This window comes from Sapajus apella, unplaced genomic scaffold, assembly GCF_009761245.1.
Source record: "Sapajus apella isolate SASKATOON/1434 unplaced genomic scaffold, GSC_monkey_1.0 scaffold16, whole genome shotgun sequence".
Taxonomy (NCBI): Eukaryota; Metazoa; Chordata; class Mammalia; order Primates; family Cebidae; genus Sapajus; species Sapajus apella.
The window spans coordinates 12436961-12454580 of NW_022436956.1; the positions used below are offsets into that span (position 1 = coordinate 12436961).

Below are 17620 nucleotides of genomic sequence, written 5' to 3' on the forward strand. Positions count from 1 at the left end.
AAATGTGCTGTTTTAGACTTTTCCAAGTATTTGGTGGTTAGGAATATTAAACGGAAATAGAAAATGATCTAGGGTTTCGTAAAACCCTGCTTAAAGTCAAAGGGATGAAACCAAGAGATTTTTAAGAGTCTTTTTCCATCTCAGACGTCTTGCACTTTCTTCGTGTGTGTTTGTGAAGAGAAAAATGACTGCCCTCATTTCCACTGTAATACCTCCTGTCTATTTCTGTTGCTTAGAAATCTTGATTTTATGTTAAGACCACCAGGAGAAAAAGAGCTATCTGGAAGGGAGCTTTGTAATGTGCCTTTGAATTGCACGGATGGAAAACGGAGCAGCTGGCTTCCTATGTGGGATGGCGGTGGCTGCATGAGGACGGTGCCCCCAGTCCGTTGGCTGCCTGTGGTTTATTGTGCTGTGGCTGTGTGATGGTTACCGAGAGCGAAAAAGTGATGTGAGTGTCGGGTGGGGACATGGAAATGTGCTTTGTAATTTGAGCCCCTTTTAACAACCATTCCGGTGGGGTTTCCATTTCACAGTTCCTGCCCCGCAGCAAGCAGCCTCGTCTAAAGCAACAGGCTTCGGAGGTGTGATTCACGTGTAACAGTAGGTGGGCTGAGCCCACCCCTTGGGTGACTCATGCAGGCTTTCTCTCCCACCAACCTGTCCCACTGGAAAATCCCTCAGTTTGAAGTCTGGTGGCATTTTTTTCTCTTTCTTTCACTTACCAGGATACTCATTTAAAAAAATGGTGAAGCCTGTGGGGGTCAGCCACTGCAGGGAGGAGGTCTTCTTCAGATAAGTGACACACTTCAGCGTGAGTGTCTGGCCTTCCTCCACGGTGATGGTTTCTGTGTGGTTAGCCAGAGAGGCCTCTGTGGAGGAAGAGAAATGGGGGCGATCAGGCCGGGGGTGGGGTAGCACACTGTCTCAGGGATCTTGTCTCGTTCATTCATTCAATCACGTATTATCTATTTCTTTTAGAAACCAAAAAAATTAGCAAATACAGAAAAAAAAAAAACTGTGAGTTAAGAACTCAGAGTAGGAGCAGTAATGACGCCTCTTGAAGAAGGGAACCCTGGAACCAGGTCTGAAGGAAGGGGTAGGATTTTGACGGAAGAAAGGGAAGTTCAAACTACAGTTTGACAGGTGTGGGGCACTTGCTCTGCCATATGCCAGGAACTGTGCCAGGCCATTTACCTGTATTTAATTTAACTTTTTAAATATTTATTTATTTATTTTTGAGACAGAGTCTTGCTCTGTCACCCAGGCTGGAGTACAGTGGCGCAATCTCGACTCACTGCATCCTCCACGTCCCGGGTTCAAGCGACTCTCATGCCTCAGCCTCCCAAGTAGCTAGGATTACAGGCATGCACCACCATGCCAGGCTAGTTTCTGTGTTTTTAGTAGAGATGCAGTTTCATCATGTTGGTCTGGCTGGTCTCGAACTCCTGACCTCAGTCTCAGTCTGAGGTCTCAGTCTCCCAAAGTGCTGGGATTACAGGTGTGAGCCACTGTGCTCGGCTGGAATTTAATTTTCAAACTAATCCTAGAAAGGAAGAACTATGCTCACTTTACAGACCAGGGAACAGAGGCTCAAGGTCACAGCGATCATGGAGCTGGGATCTGTACCCTGGGCTGTGGATGCCAAGGCATGCTTATGTAACTACGTCAGCCTATCTAAGCCACAAGACCCCAGAAAAGTAAGCCTTTCTGGCATCAGCTTATAAAATAAGCATCTAGTACTTTCAAGTTGTATGTCTAGGATTCTAAGAAAGAATATTACTATCAGGGTGCTCTGGTGAACTATGGAGTTGCCCCTCGGGGCAAGTAGCTAAGCCCCACCTGTCTGAGAGCGTCTCCGCCACAGGGTGGATGATCTAAGATCTCATTCAGTTCCATATTCCATAGCCCAGATTTCTCCAGACAAACACAAGAGTCTAATTTCTCCAAATCACAACCCCCCGAAAATGATGAACAATTGGTTCTAAGCAGCTGCACATTTATCTCCCCAAGAAAGAAGTTGATGGAAAATAAACTGGCGTTCCTGCTGATTTGGCATGCTTATTGTCATTCATTATTTCTTCATATTTTAAATTATTTTTCCTGAGGAAAAGACAATTCTTATCAATGAAGGTATAAAACACGTTTATAAACAGAAGAATGCCATGGGGTTATACGTTACGAATAGCAAACGTAACAAGTTTTACTGAATCATCTTTAACCTTAACAACGACGACGACAAAGAAACCAGGAGAGTTTATTTTTTTGTGATAAATTTCAAGTATGAGGAAAAGTGCTTTGGAGAGCTCTGGGAATTAATTGGTGTCTACTTTTTTGTTTGTTACATTCCTAGGTCATTAATTTGAATCTTGCCTCTAGCAGAAATAACTCAGAATTATTGTATTGTATTCACGTAAGCTTTCATGGGAAACCGTTTGCTTGAGTTCTAATGGAAAAACACCCATATCATCCACCAATACCATAATGAACAACAAGGAGGCAATACAAAGAGATCTGTGCTTTCAAAAAAAGCATTGAGGCATAAGGCCAGAATTCTGCTTAGGTTTGGCCATTTGGAAATATTCTCATCTGTGACACCAATCCATAATTGAGTAAGTAATAAGAATAATGTTAAAAGAGAATGACAATAGAATTTCTTCTAAGGGATTTTGCTGATAATAAAGATTTAAAAAGCCATCGAGTCCCTATTCTGTGTCCTCATGACATCCGTATCAGCCAGTGGTCCTCCACCTTGGCAGTATGCTAGACTCACTCAGGAAGTTTGTGTCCTGCCCTCCTCATTCACTACTAATTAACTTGGAATTCTTGGTGGGGCCCCCACATCAGTTCTCCTGACCCCACGCCTAAGTGTTCAGAGCATCCGGTTCCCAAAGCACACAGTTGCAACACAATGAATAAAAATCTGTGGATGCTCCTCAGATACTTGGGACCAACTCTCTGCTGCTTCAAGAACCACATGGAACAGGAAGATGAGTATCCGTCTCACTTTCAAAGACTTCCAGAAGACACTCTACCATACCACTGTGTCCAACCCCTTACGCCCTTAGTCGGACTGGGCCCTCTGAAGATAAATGTCTTTTCCATAGCATGGTCAAATAATTTAAAAAGCTACACCTTTAGTTTCATTATCATTTCTTCACCATTTCCCAACAGCCACATGTGAATATGCTGTAGTTTGTCGATGTCCTTCCTAAAATATACCTCTCTGTATGGGACAGGGGACTCACATGTCATCAGAGCTGGCTAGAGCATAGGGGGACATTCACTCGCATCACCACTGATCCTCTGGACTGCCTTGTTCTATTAACCCCAGGGTTTCACTCTTGAGCTGTAACATCTTACTAGGCCCCTATTTAGGTAATCACCCAAAACACCCAGATCTTTTTCAGACAATTTGTGTCACATCACATCTCCCTATCCTGTGTTGATGATGCATTTCATTTTGGAACCAAAGTTCAGATTTCATATTCTCCCTAGATCAGTCTTATTTCGTAAGTTTGGACGGAGGGTTCAGGTTTTCTGAGAACATTTTGGCTCTTGATTGTGTTATCTGTCAATAGACCCCTAGGCTTTGTACCATCTGAACTTGTTGCAGAGAGGAGCAGTTTATAATCACGTCTGTGTCCCTAACCTGGGTGGAATATGATGCAATGGGTAACTCACATGCACATGAGCCAAATTGACTGAGTTAGAATCCTGCTCCTCCACTACTAACACCACGAACTTGGGAAATATCTGTGTGTCAGTTTCCTTACCATAAAAACAGGAAAAACAACAGTATTCATCTCATGGAGTCGTTGAGACAATTTAAAAAAACATGTAAAAAACCTAGTATAGTACTTAGTCCATAGTCAGCATAACATGCTGCTCTTACTTGGTAAATAGTGCATAATGATTATTTGAAGAACTGAACTGACTCTTACTTTACAAAGGAAAGTGGAAAGTGTCAGTGTCAAAAGACAAAGCCTTGTAGCTCTGAAGCGCTTCACTAGGGACCTCCTTCCCCAGTGTTACGGTACTATTTATTATTAAACATTCCAAGGTTCTAGTAGACATTGAGGAAGAAGCAGTTTCAGTCACAGTAAACCTAAATTGGAACAGTTCAAGAGGATTAAAGATTTTGAGGAGCAAACTATGATAATGAGTTCTTTTTATTTTGGACCTTAGATTTCAGCCAAGGGTGTAATCATCACTTTTCTGACAATCAGTAAGAAGTTCAAAAGGCATTTCAAACCTAACAAGTACAACACAGACTCTTGATTCTCTCCCACTAAATGTGTTATTTTAGATTTCACCACCAGCAAATAGCCCAGTTACTCGGGCCCAAACCCAATCACTCTGTAAAGAATGTGTCGTTATTCCCATTTCACAGATGAAGATATCAAAGCTCAGAGGTTAAGTAGTTTTTGAGCCAAGATTTGAATCTAGAACGAATTTCCACAGCACTGCGATGCTTCTTGTTTTACTCAATTACTCAGTTCTTAAGGCCGGGCTCGGTGGCTCAAGCCTGTAATCCCAGCACTGTGGGAGGCCGAGGCGGGTGGATCACGAGGTCAAGAGATCGAGACCATCCTGGTCAACAAGGTGAAACCTTGTCTCTACTAAAAATACAAAAATTAGCTGGGCATGGTGGTGCGTGCCTGTAATCCCAGCTACTCAGGAGGCTGAGGCAGGAGAATTGCCTGAACCCAGGAGGCGGAGGTTGCGGTGAGCCGAGATCGCGCCATTGCACTCCAGCCTGGGTAACATGAGTGAAACTCCGCCTCAAAAAAAAAAAAAAAAAAAAAAAAAATTACTCAGTTCTTGTGCACTGTCCCGATTCCTATAAACAGACTGAAGTTTCTAGAGAATGACGACGTTTTATATTTCTCTAAAATTCATTCCTTACAGAAACTATTACAATACGAGCTTGAAATTTACTGGCTTAATGCCAGTTTTCACGACAGCACTATAACATAGATAATTGATAGATACCTTTGCTCTCCTGTTGCTAACAAAGATACTGAGAAACAGGAAGTTAGTTACTGGAAGAAAGTTACATATTGAATCAATGATAGAATAAAGACTAGTGTTAAGAAACATGCCCTAATTTCCTCCTTGGGGACCGACATTGACATGTTTTGCCAGTGTCCTTACCTTTGGTAAAGTGATGGTCTGAACAGAAAGCCTGCATTGGGTAAGATGGGGGTGGTGAGATTTATCTGCAGCCTGTTTAGGAATAAATGTCTTCCATTTTAAGGATGTATGATATCATTTGTCTCTTTCTTGGTATGCGTGCTTATGAATTAAATAGTGTAATTTAACTCTTACAACATTTAAAAATTGTGACGAAACATAGTTTGGCTTTTTATTACACGCTAAAGTACTGTATGTCTTAAGATTAACGTCTGCACTTGCTGCTGAGAATTCGGTATCAGACTGCTAACCAGACTGACCACACCATAGATGCCTGAGTTTCACATGGAAAAGGCTGCGTTTGAGGCATAGGATTTTAGCTGTTTCCTTTACTCTTTGCACCAAGGCTTGCTTTTGGCTTTACAGGTCTGCTTATCTTGCAGTATTATCATGTAGACCCCATATTCGATTTAGAAACAGGAAATCACTGTAGAAAGGAAGAATAGCCCCAGTGAGAAGCCACAGACTCACCCAGCTTTGCTTACACTGTAGTGCTTAGAAATATGTTTCAATGTCTTTAGTTTTGTTAAAGATGGAAGAGCAGGATGCTGTGCCTAAGTTTTGGTGGTATATTTTCCCGGGAAACATTCCCTACGATCTTCTCATTGCCATTGGAAACTAAATTGGAACTTCTTTTGAATTTCCTTTCACTTAAGTTTGGAGTCAGACTTTCACCTTTGTTGTCAGAGATATGGGGTGTGAGGTATCTTCCTTGCTTACCACTTCCTCCTCTGCAGGCTCTAAAGACGTGTATATCCCCATTCACTTTTAAGCTTTCCTATTGGACCCTGAGTTCCGTACACCTACTGTCTAGCCCTCTCTGAGCTTCAGAGTTCTTATCTGCAAATTAGCCCTGGATGGCTCCCCATGTGCTGAGCATACAGAGCTTGACAATGAGTGATTGTGGTGTTTCTCCTATGAGGTCACCACTTCCTACTGGTAGGTCATGTTTACGGAATGGATTATTGACTTCCGGGCTTTGTCATTATCTCTGTGACTGAATTCATCCATCCATGCATAGCCATATGTGATGAGATTGCTAGCTGATCCTGGGGCTATCGATTGTGACTGGTTTGTATGTGGAAATGGAGCCTGTGACCTTCACCTTCGTCACCACCCCGAATCCCATGAATGAATTGTCCTATCAGTGGATGGCTTTAAACCAAATCACATGTGATCTACTCCCAAACAAAAGGACAAGCAGCAGTAACAGCCACCTACCAAAGTGCACATAGACAAAACCAGTGCAGTTCTTAAGATTCTTTGGTTTTTCCCAATACTTTGAAAGCTTGCATGTGCAATCTTTACCTCTACTATAGATTATCATGGTAAACGGAGAAAAGAATAAAATATTATTTCCCTTTCTTGCCTTAGTAGCTAAATTTTTACGTGCAATAAATTTAAAACCAGAGCAGAGCAAGCCTGTCCTGCAAGGACTCCAAACTCTACGTGTCCCATTGGAACTCATTATCTCTATTGACCCCATGCTCCACCCATGTCTAACACAGATATACCACCTGCCCCATTCTAGAGTTCCCTTATATTAATGTCATCACCAGATATTTGAGAGGTGCCCTAAACTCTTCTTTCTCAAAAACATGTCTTTAATCAATTTATTTCCCTTTTATCACTGTTATTGCTGCGTTAGTTAAGTTCTTCATTTCTTTCCTGGACCATTGCAATAACTTCCTTCTAGTCTCTCTTCTCTCTAATTCATCATCCTCATCTACTTCTAGGATTACATTCTAAAAACATGAATTTGAGGCTGGCGCGGTGGCTCACGTCTGTAATCCCAGCACTTTGGGAGGCTGAGGCGGGTGGATCGCCTGAGGTCGGGAATTCGAGACCAGCCTGGCCAACATTGTGAAACCCTGTCTCTACTAAAAATTGCAAAAAAGTAGCCAGGCATGGTGGTAGATGCCTGTAATCTCAGCTACTCAGGAGGCTGAGGCAGGAGAATCGCTTGAACTTGGGAGGCGGAGGTTGCAGTGAGCCAAGATCACACCATTGCACCCCAGCCTGGGCAACGAGAGCGAAATTCCATCTCAAAAAACAAAAAGCATGAATTTGATTATGTCTCTTCCTTCATTCAAATATTTGCTATGGCTTCCATGGCCTATGGGAATCAGGCCCGAATTCCAGCCAACTTGACTCCTGTGTTCTCCTCCCTTGTCATGTCCTGATACTCCTCTTCAGATAGTCCTTGTACATGGCCACTTGCTGTTTCCAGAAAGTTCTAGGCTCCAGAAGATAGTGTGTCTTTGTCTATGATGTTCTCTTGGCCTAGAATGCTTTTCTCATCTCCTTCAAGACTCAACGTTAAGACTCAACTCAAGACTCAACTCAAAGACTCAACTCAAATTACACAACTTTTGTCAAAACTTCCAAAACAGGCCTTAGCCTCCCTCTTCTCCATAATGTCTTTCCTCTAGTTTCCCAAAGGCTTGAGATACACCTTTATTATAGCACTTAGTACATTTATTTATTTATTTATTTATTTATTTATTTATTTATTTTTTGAGACGGAGTTTCGCTCTTGTTACCCAGGCTGGAGTGCAATGGCGCGATCTCGGCTCACCGCAACCTCCGCCTCCTGGGTTCAGGCAATTCTCCTGCCCCAGCTACTCAGGAGGCTGAGGCAGGAGAATTGCCTGAACCCAGGAGGCGGAGGTTGCGGTGAGCCTCCTGAGTAGCTGGGATTACAGGCATGCGCCACCATGCCCAGCTAATTTTTTGTATTTTTAGTAGAGACGGGGTTTCACCATGTTGACCAGGATGGTCTCGATCTCTTGACCTCGTGATCCACCCGCCTCGGCCTCCCAAAGTGCTGGGATTACAGGCTTGAGCCACCGCGCCCGGCCCCAGTACATTTATAATTAGTTGCTTACAGGTGTTTTTCTGTAGATAGATTACAAACTCCTCATGGAAAAGTTGTTTGCCATTTACTCATTTTAGCATAATGAAGATTTTTGATATTGATTGAATTAATGGATAAAAATGAGTAAACGTATATATTTCAGAATAAATATTTTAATAGGATGCTAACTTTTCTCTTTAACTCTTATGTCAAATAACAAAGACGAGGTCTACATTAAAGCCATAGACATGTAATACATCAATTCTCACATCAGAGCCCTAGTTACATGACTGTTATGAGGTATTAAGGAAAAATGTGTTTTAGATCATTACCAAAAAAAGATTTTTATTATTTTTAGATTGAATCAATAGATAAAATTGCAGGTATAAAAATAAATCAGACTTGTCAGAATCAAATTATTTTTAGTACATTTTAAAGAAGCTGTCTCAACATGTCATCTAACATGTGACTTTTTCCTGGGCAAATGAAGTATAAAAAGAACTGCTCAATTTGCAATTTTTCTCTGTTTTCTGCATCCTACGCTCCACAAAACAACCAAAATAGAGGGTTCAAAATTCGTTGGATTTGACATTTTCGTTGTTTACAATGTAAGTTAATGGGATGAATTTTGAAAAATGATTCACTTTTATTGTGTCTGTGTTTTTTTAACCAATCCTAAGACTATTCCGGGAGTAGCCTTGAAAAGAGGGCAGGCTCTGAGATTATGTGACTTTTTTTTTGCCATAAATTTTTGGCAGCCATAGAAGTTACACTGTAGAAGCAGTCACAGTGATCTTCCCATCATTTAATTTGCTAAAATCAGCTGACAATTTATAGCTTTGCCAAAATTGATGATGTGTGGCCTTTTTGCTGACAAGAAAGCAGCAGGGTCAACTACTCTCCTAATTACATCTGTGATGGGCTTGAGCAAGGTTAGGTCGGGGCGGCAGCCACTGCTCAAATGCCACTGAGCTCAGATGCCCTCGAGGGGCCCCTTGAACGAGTTTTCAAATTAGGACTCTGCAATATTGAATCCTCCAAATTGTGCAGTGGTTTTCAAACTTTTGATCCACATTAATAAACACATTTTCTATCACAATCTAGTACACACACACATACACACAAAAACACGTTAATTAAAAGTTTCATGAGGCTGGAGGCGGTGGCTCACGCCTGTAATCCCAGCACTTTGGGAGGCCGAGGCGGGCGGATCACGAGGTCAGGAGATCAAGACCATCCGGACCAAAATGGTGAAACCCCATCTCTACTAAAAAAAATACAAAAAAATTAGCTGGCCATGGCAGTGCACACCTGTAGTCCCAGCTACTCACGAGGCTGAAGCAGGAGAATTGCTTGAACCCAAGAGGCGGAGATTGCAGTGAGCCGAGATCTCGCCACTGCACTACAGCCTGGGCGATAGCGCCAGGCTGTGTCTCAAAAAAAAAAAAAAAGTTTTATGAAATAAATAATTTTACTATCTGCTTCATAGGCTGATATTTATGTTGACATATTCTAGCTTTGAACCTTGGACAGGTTACCTAACTATTTCTCCTTTTTTTTAAACCTACCTTTTACCCCAATTTTCTCATCTTTAAATTGGGGATGTTACTTCCTACTTCAGTACTTTTGCTATAATTACATGAAATTAACATAGAGTACTCAGCACTGTGCATGGCACAATAAATACTTTTCCTCTCTATATAAATAGTATTTGAATAATTTAGGTTTACCTTGAAACATAATTTTTGCTAGTTATTTAACAAATGTGTTTTTATGAGTTATTTTTTATGAGGCAATAACTCAAAGCCTGAAAAAGTTAAGGTCAGTTAAAGGCTTTAAACTTTGGAATAATTAAAATCATCCTAATTTTAGCTGTCTAAATGTACTCTTTCTGAATGTATTAGCTATTCTTTAAGCCACTTATTGAAGAAACTAATATTATTCATTACCAAAATTGAATACTTATTAAGTGCCTTAGGGTACAGGGACCAAAAAAAGAAGGCACTAATTGAGGTATATGAAACAGGGAATTGAAGTACTATGTAAAATAGGAAATCTAGCTTTTTAAAGTAGCATCCTTCAGATGCCATTCTAGATTGAATGTAGATTTAGAAGGATAGGTGCATTTCATGAAACGCAGGTTCAATATTTGGAAACAAACACACAAAAAGCAAAATTTTTGAGTGGCTTTATGAGTGATTTCCTTTGCATGAATCTGATACAAGTTGTAATCAGAGACTGAGGGACAAGAGCCACTTCCTACACCCCTGCCCCCACTTTGGGTAGAAAATAATTTGACCCGCTCCAAAAAGTAGAAAACTGTCTCTATCCTTAATTTTCATATGCTACATTAGAATTAAACACTAAAACCCAAGTTTGAAAATTATAGTAAAATGTACAGTATATCTTATTCTTTAAAAATAAACACAAGGTTTTCATTGGTATCATTATTACCTCTGAGCTAAATAAGAGTTGTACGGTGCTTTATCATTTTTAAAGTGTTTTCACATTTGAAATTTGATCCTTCTAACAATCCAGGGAGTATGGTGGATCAAACATTTTTATCATTTTCATTTCAAGATGCAGAAACTGAGTTTCAAAGAGATTAAATCATGTGGCTAAGATTTATATAGCAAGGAAATTTTAAAATTCAATACGGATGCTCTTTCAACTAGTATACCCTTAAAAGACAGAGCCTAATAAGCTTGTTACATCTTGCCATAACATGGGACCCACAGAGACACACACTGTAAGGATCCCTTCTATACCCTTTAGCCATTCAACAAGAGATGAAATAAATGCAGTAGCATCCCTCAGATGTGTGATTTGAGCATGGCTTGGAAAGTATTATCAGTCACCTGAGTTGTCTTCTACAGTGGCTCCTCTGTGAAAGCAGTTGACTGACTGATGGGTAGATTTGGCAAAACATTAAGTCAGCTGAGCAACAACAACAAAAAATAATTCTAAGTCCTTACCTTGTAAATGGAACCAGGCCAGCAAGCTGAAAACACTCCACCACATATTGTGCTGTGCTGCTGTGACGCTTTGTCAACTTCCTCTAGCTTCTGTGACAAATGGAGCTGAATAGTTTCTTTTGAAGGGGGAGAGGCAGTAGCTCTGTGACCTCATGTGTATCAACTCCTCCATCTGTCTGGAAGCCCCCTCTTAGTTAGCTGCCCCCAAAACACCTCCCGGTGGAACATATTGGGGACCACATGTATTTTCTTGATGGGAGAGAGGTGTGAGTGATGTGTTGATGACAAAAATTGTTTTACCACAAGTGGGTAGTATTGGTAAATCAACTAGTTGCAAGGTTTTTAGAGGGAGGAAGAGTGGGAGAGATACTGTAAAATGTCCCTGTCTAGTGATGTCATCCTTATTTTTACTTTTCTAGTTTATTAGATAATTAGACAATTTTTGCTCAATCTTTGTAAATATTTTCTTTCTAATGCTGACATCAATTTATAATTGTTATCAGGGATGAATTCATCTATTCATATATATACTCATTTTTGAAATCTATATATCTGTCTACCCACCTATCCACCCATCTTTTCATCTATCTACTCATAAATCTTTCCACTCGTCCATCCATCCATCCATCCATCCACCCATCCATCCATTTACCCATCTACCTATTCATCCATCCATCAACCCACTCACTCATGTATTACCTGCCCATTCATTCTCCCTCCATCTACCTCTCCATCCATCCATTTATCCATCCATCCATTCACCCACCCATCTATCCATCCATCAATCTGTCCATCACCTATTCATTCATTCACCCACCCATCTATATATACATGCATACACTCATCCAGCCACCCAACCACCCATCCCTCTACCCACCACCCGTTCATCCATCCATCCACCCACCCACTCATCCATTCACTCACCCATCTATCTATACATATGTACATCCATCCACCCATCATCCTTCTTTCTATCCACCCATTCATCTTTTCACCTATACAGCATCTAGTATGCACTTTTTTGAGACATGCTTAAATAAAAAACATAAATTCCTTTTTTTAGGAGAATATAATCTAGTTGGGGAGATAATGTACATATGAACAATTTTGGTATTTAATTTTCATTAATTGCACAAATTGAGATAGCTGTAATTTAATTTTTCCAGGGACACACAGAAAGGATTAGTAGGCTTATGTTTAGAAAACAAAGATCAGCCTGCAATGCCTGAAAATTTTAAAGAAAACACTACTTACTAGTTCTAATTGAAATTTGTGTTAATATTCTGATAAATTTGATGATAGTTTGGGTAGGAAAAATCTTGCCCATTAAAAATGTCTTTCAAATATTTTGTTGGCTAGGCACAGTGGCTCATGCCTGTAATCCTAGCATTTTGGGAAGCTGAGGTGTGAGGATCACTTGAGTCCAGGAGTTCAAGACCAACCTGGGCAACATAGCAAGCCCCCATCTCTGCAAAAAAATACAAAAATTAGCTAAGCACGGTAGCACATGCCTGTAGTTCCAGAAACTTGGGAGGCTAAGGTGGAAGGATTGCTTGAACCCAGAAGGTTGAGGCTTCAGAGAGCCGCGGTCACACCACTGCACTGCAATCTGGGTAAGAAAGTGAGACCTTGTATGAAAAAATAAAAATTAAAAAACAAAAAAACCAGAAATATTTTGTCTTTCAAATTTTTTTCAGTTTTTCATTTTTCTCCCCTTTGCTCCTAACATTCCATCCAGGAACTTCTAATTTTTATACTTGCCCTCAGCGGAAGAGAACAGTTTACCCAGGATCACACCTCCTCCATAGGGCATCCATGAGGGGATCTCAAGGTCCTTCTCCCTTGCCTTGAAGTGCAGCAACTCTGAAGTTCCCCACGGGATCAGAATCAGCTGAGATCTTTGCTGCAACTGCATCTCAGTCCAGCTTCTATCAAGTCCCCATCTTGCTTTCCTTCTTGTCACCAAGAGTACTTGCCTATAAACTTCTGCACACAAATCTCTGTCTCAGCGTGTTTTCCAGGAACCTGACCCACAAAAGCATTTGACATGGGCTGTCAATGAGTGAGTGAATGAAAGACTAAACGGACTCCTTATTTGAGATGTAAATGCTACTCTTTTTGCTCAGAAGTCTAGAAGTATGTTTGACTTACAGTTTCCCCAGAGCATTAAAGAAGAGCTTGCTTTAAATTGCACTTCGGGCAATGGTGAATGTTTCCTTTTCATCCATGGATGCCGTATTCACCTGGTTGAAAACCTTGGCAAATGTCACAATAGTCCACTGGACTCGGATATTAAGAACGGTTGGTGGGGGAAACGCTACAAGGTGGACTTGTGGAAGACATACACTGTGCTTTGCAGGGTCCCTGCTCTCATTGCCCCCACTTCAACCTACAGCTCATGGAGTATTCAACGGGAGAGGGCAGCAGATTGTGGTTGCTCACTGAGCTGGGGAGAAAAAGATGAGGCTGGAGGGTCTACCTGTTTTCTAATGGGAAAGAGTCTACTGACCACCTTGTATGGGGGAGACCTTACAACTGAGAGCTAGTTTGTCATTTTGATCTCCATTTTATGAAATCTTCATCTTCTGTTTCAGTACTAATAGGAAGTAACACTTGGTGGAGTGGCAGAGAGGGGACCGATTTTCGAGAAATAAACAAACATCCTCTCTATTTCTCATCCTTACCCTGTCAAGCTGAGTTTTGGGGATGAGGGAGGTGCAAATGTGAAAAGGAAGACATTTATTAAATAGGCTAAAGATGAACTGTTTTAAGGGTCAGAAAACAGGGGATTTCCCTATGTGTAGAAGCCACTGGGTTTTTTTGTTGTTGTTGCATTTACAAAGGGGCCTACACTTTCTTCTTGACCTTTCACAGCTCCTGTGAAGAATCGTGGCCTTTCCCAAGGTCAGACTGGCTGAGTAAGAGCAATGCCTTCTGGGATAAGGTTCCTCCATACCATGCCTGTAATCTATACATAGGATTGTATTTAGGAGTAGGGGAGGTTAATCTTTAACCTCCAGACCTGGTCAGGGGTGCCAGCCAGTTCTTCCACTGACCTCATCTGGCTGACTTTGAACTTTCATTTCCTTCTTTTCTCCTAAGCACAGGCTGAGGGAAGGGGGTCTTCCTCATTTTCCCCCTTTGAGAACCTCACTTATTTATTAGTGAGGGTTTTTACCCTCTTCCTCACTATCCTGGTCATTTGACGATACCGATTGATAATGATTCATGTAATATGCTTGAGCTGAAGATTTTGGTGAACTATGGTAGTGACTAAACCTTTAATTGTTCGAAGGAATACAGGCAATAAACAGGGGAACAACAAGCATGCACCTATTACCAGCACCACACCTATTATGAGGGTTTTAAATCCTCCTAAAGCTGGGAACCATTTTCCAAACATAGATCCGGGGTTAAACCCGTGCCAAACTTGTACCGGCACATGGGCTACCTTTGTCATATCTCTTAAAATATTTTCAACTGCCTGGCCTTGATTATCTATATGCAGGTAACAATTGGTTAAATTGAATTTTCTACAAACTCCTCCTTCGGCCACCAGCTAGCAGTCTAGTGCTAGTCGACTTTGGTAAATAGCATTTCTCATTTGAGTTTCTTGCCGGGCCAAAAGGGTTAAAGCTTTACCAGTTTTACTGGTGATTATTTTTAAGGCAGCTTATAATCAGATAATGAGGTTGATTGTATGAATTGGGGTCTGGTGTCCTCATGAGCTGTCCTGTACCCATGTAGCAGGCCCATAATATTGTATGATCCTTTTAGGAGGCCATCTGTCATCTTTCCAGTTTCCTATAGACACACTTCTTGGTTCCCAGGGAGATGTATAAATGGGGCAGTCTAACAATTTGCCTGTCTTGACGGGCAATAAGAAGAAAGAGGGTTTAATGGTGTCTATGACACAGCTGCTGGTCCATTTCTCAGGCAGCTGCACGTACGCTCTGTGCCCGCCTATCCAATACAACCCAGCTGGAGCTGTCCAGTCTCGATGAAGCTGGGATGATTCCAGGCATCTTGCAATTTAGGGAATTTAAGGAGAGGGTTTTTCTCTGTGTGGTTTGAATCCCACCAAGTGACTGTATCTACTGTTTCATTATAGGCAACTAGGCCTCCCTACCGGGACGGTGAAGTCTTTTTCCTCTCTTGCTAGGCAATACTGTCCAATAATTGAAACCTTTAGGACTCAGAAGCTGTTGGTTTGAATTTTTTTGGACCGAGGTTAGGTCTAGGACGGGATCAGAGGGCAGTAACTCTCAGGCTTCCCATGGCCACTGGTCTCCCATTGTAGATCCCCCTCACACATAACAAAAAGTAACATTAAGTGAGTGGGCTACATTTTCAGTTAACTGGAGGAACAACTTTTTCATCTTCTTCGGGAGTTCTGGGGCTGGTTCATTTACCTCTTCATAAAAAGTCTGACACTCAGGCACTGGACTGGAAGTACAGCTTTGGATCTACACTTAAATTAAGATATTTACCATGGGGTCCAGTTCCTTCCCATTAGTTCCTAGCTTTACATATTCTCCTTTTTTTTCCAGTGGGGATCCTGTGGATTTGTAATTATTACCCCTAATGGATTACAATGCCCAGTGGTACAGAGAACATTACTCCAGGGAATATTACTTTTTCTCTTTGTCAGATGGACGGGGTCATTTTTATTATTTTTCCAAGTGGCCCAGATAACACATGACTAGTAAGTACATTCACTACACCAATATGTTGTCTGGCACATATGCTTTTGCTCTACTGCATAACCCTGCTCCCACCCACGAGAGCCACACCCCTTACCCACAGCCGCACAAGCATCAGATTTTATGGCAACTGCTTAGGGATTCCTTTCTCCTCTGTTCTAGCAATGAACTTACTTGAGGTTTTCCATGCCACAGTTGTTAAATGTTTTACCTCAAAAATTGTGCATGTGGGGGCTCTGATGGGTCACAGCAGACATCTGGCTGCCCATCCCCTGGGCTGCACACTTTATATTGGGTGCCGTTACACAAACAAGTTCCCTTCTGAGTTCCCGTACATTCATAATAGCGTAGAACGAAAGGACGGTAGTGATTTTTTGTCCTACCTCAGTGACCTTATGTATACACTGAGAACAGTCTCCAAAGTCAGGTAAAGTTCTTACTACATGAGTCCCAATTTCAAGGAGAAGGAGCCCCAAGATGAGTTTCCTCATGCTTGGGCTGTGTGTGGACCAGTCAGCTTCTGGGATGTGGCTGGGGCAAGGCTTGCCGTCTTTCTCAAGGTGATTTTGCAGCTGTCGCCTGGGTCTGGTTGCACCTCCCAAGTTTCAGCCGCTGCAGGTTTTACTCGGCTGTGATGAATCCAAGCTGGTAGTCCTTCCACCTTCACAGCTGTGGGAGAGGTCAGGATTACAGTCAGGGGCCCCTTCCACCGGGGCTTTAAAGGGGTGATATTCCAATCCTTTATCCACACTCAATTACATGGTGGAAAAGGATGAACTGGGGAGAATATATAAGCTCACTGGGCATCTTTCAAATATTTACCCAGGCTGAGATGGTTTGGGTAACTTTTCCTAAGGCCTGTAGCTGTCTCTGCAATTTAATTTCACCTAACTCTCCAGGAGTTCCTGGGAGCCCTTGTAGTATAGGAGGCAGTTTTTGTTAGAGTATCTCATAAGGGGAGTACCCTGTTTTCTTAGGAGTGCATCTAATTTTAAACACCATGGGAAGTGCCTATACCCACTTTAACCCTGTCTCCTGGCACACTTCCCGTAAACTATTTTTGATTATCTGATTTATTCACGCCACCTTCCCGGAACTCTGTTGTCGACAGGCGGCATGCAGTTTCCAAGTGATTACCAACACTTGCTGTCTTATGAACCAAGTTAGCCACGAAAGCCGGCCCGTTGTCTGAGCCGATGCGCAAGGACAGTCCAAACCTAGGAATGGGATCTTGAAGAAGCACACGGGTTACTTCATAAGTTTTCTCAGTTCGAGTTGGGAATGCTTCTACCCACCCAGAGTATGTACATACCAGAACTAGCGGATACCTATGACCTCCACACTTGGGCATCTCAGTGAAGGCCACCTGAAGATCCTCAGAGGGAGCTGCTCCATAAGACTGTAAGCCAGGAGGGATCGTTGGACCCTGCTTTGCATTGTGTTGTTGGCAGGTGACGCATCGTTGTGACACTGCCTTTGCTAGAGCTGACAAATGTGAAATGTAGAAGTGCTGGCCCATTAACTTTTCAAGAGATTCGGGCCCAGATACGTAGTCTCATGTATGGCTTGCACAACAGCTGCGGCACTGCTATTTTGTCATCTGGCAACTGAATCCACCCTTCCTTTATTGCCTGTTCCCCTTCATTCCGAAAAAAGTCTTTTTCCTTCTTAGAATAGGTAGGCACCAAATCAGGCATTTGGGGGATTAGGGGGACCGTTACTGCTGCTTGGTAGGGAGTGGACGCTGCTTTTCAAGCTCCTGAGTCAGCCCGGGCGTTGCCCAGGGCAACAGCGGTGGAGACCCATTGATGTCCCCGGCAGTGCATGACTGCCACCCGTTGGGGCTTCCAGACTGCCTCTAATAGCCGCAGAATTTCCTGCTGATAATC

At 42.1% G+C, this 17620-nt stretch overlaps 1 protein-coding gene across 1 annotated transcript in view; it reads right to left on the reverse strand.

Moving 5' to 3' along the window:
* Positions 1-11282, reverse strand: part of CRTAM (cytotoxic and regulatory T cell molecule) — a 33812-nt gene extending 22530 nt beyond the window's left edge. Inside the window, exons 1-2 of the mRNA XM_032285154.1 lie at positions 11029-11282; positions 726-872 (exon numbers count right to left, since the gene is read on the reverse strand). Coding sequence (XP_032141045.1) covers positions 726-872; positions 11029-11074 — 193 coding nt within the window. The 5' untranslated portion in view covers positions 11075-11282. The remainder of the gene's footprint in view (positions 1-725; positions 873-11028) is intronic.
* Between the last annotated feature and the right edge of the window lie 6338 nt (positions 11283-17620).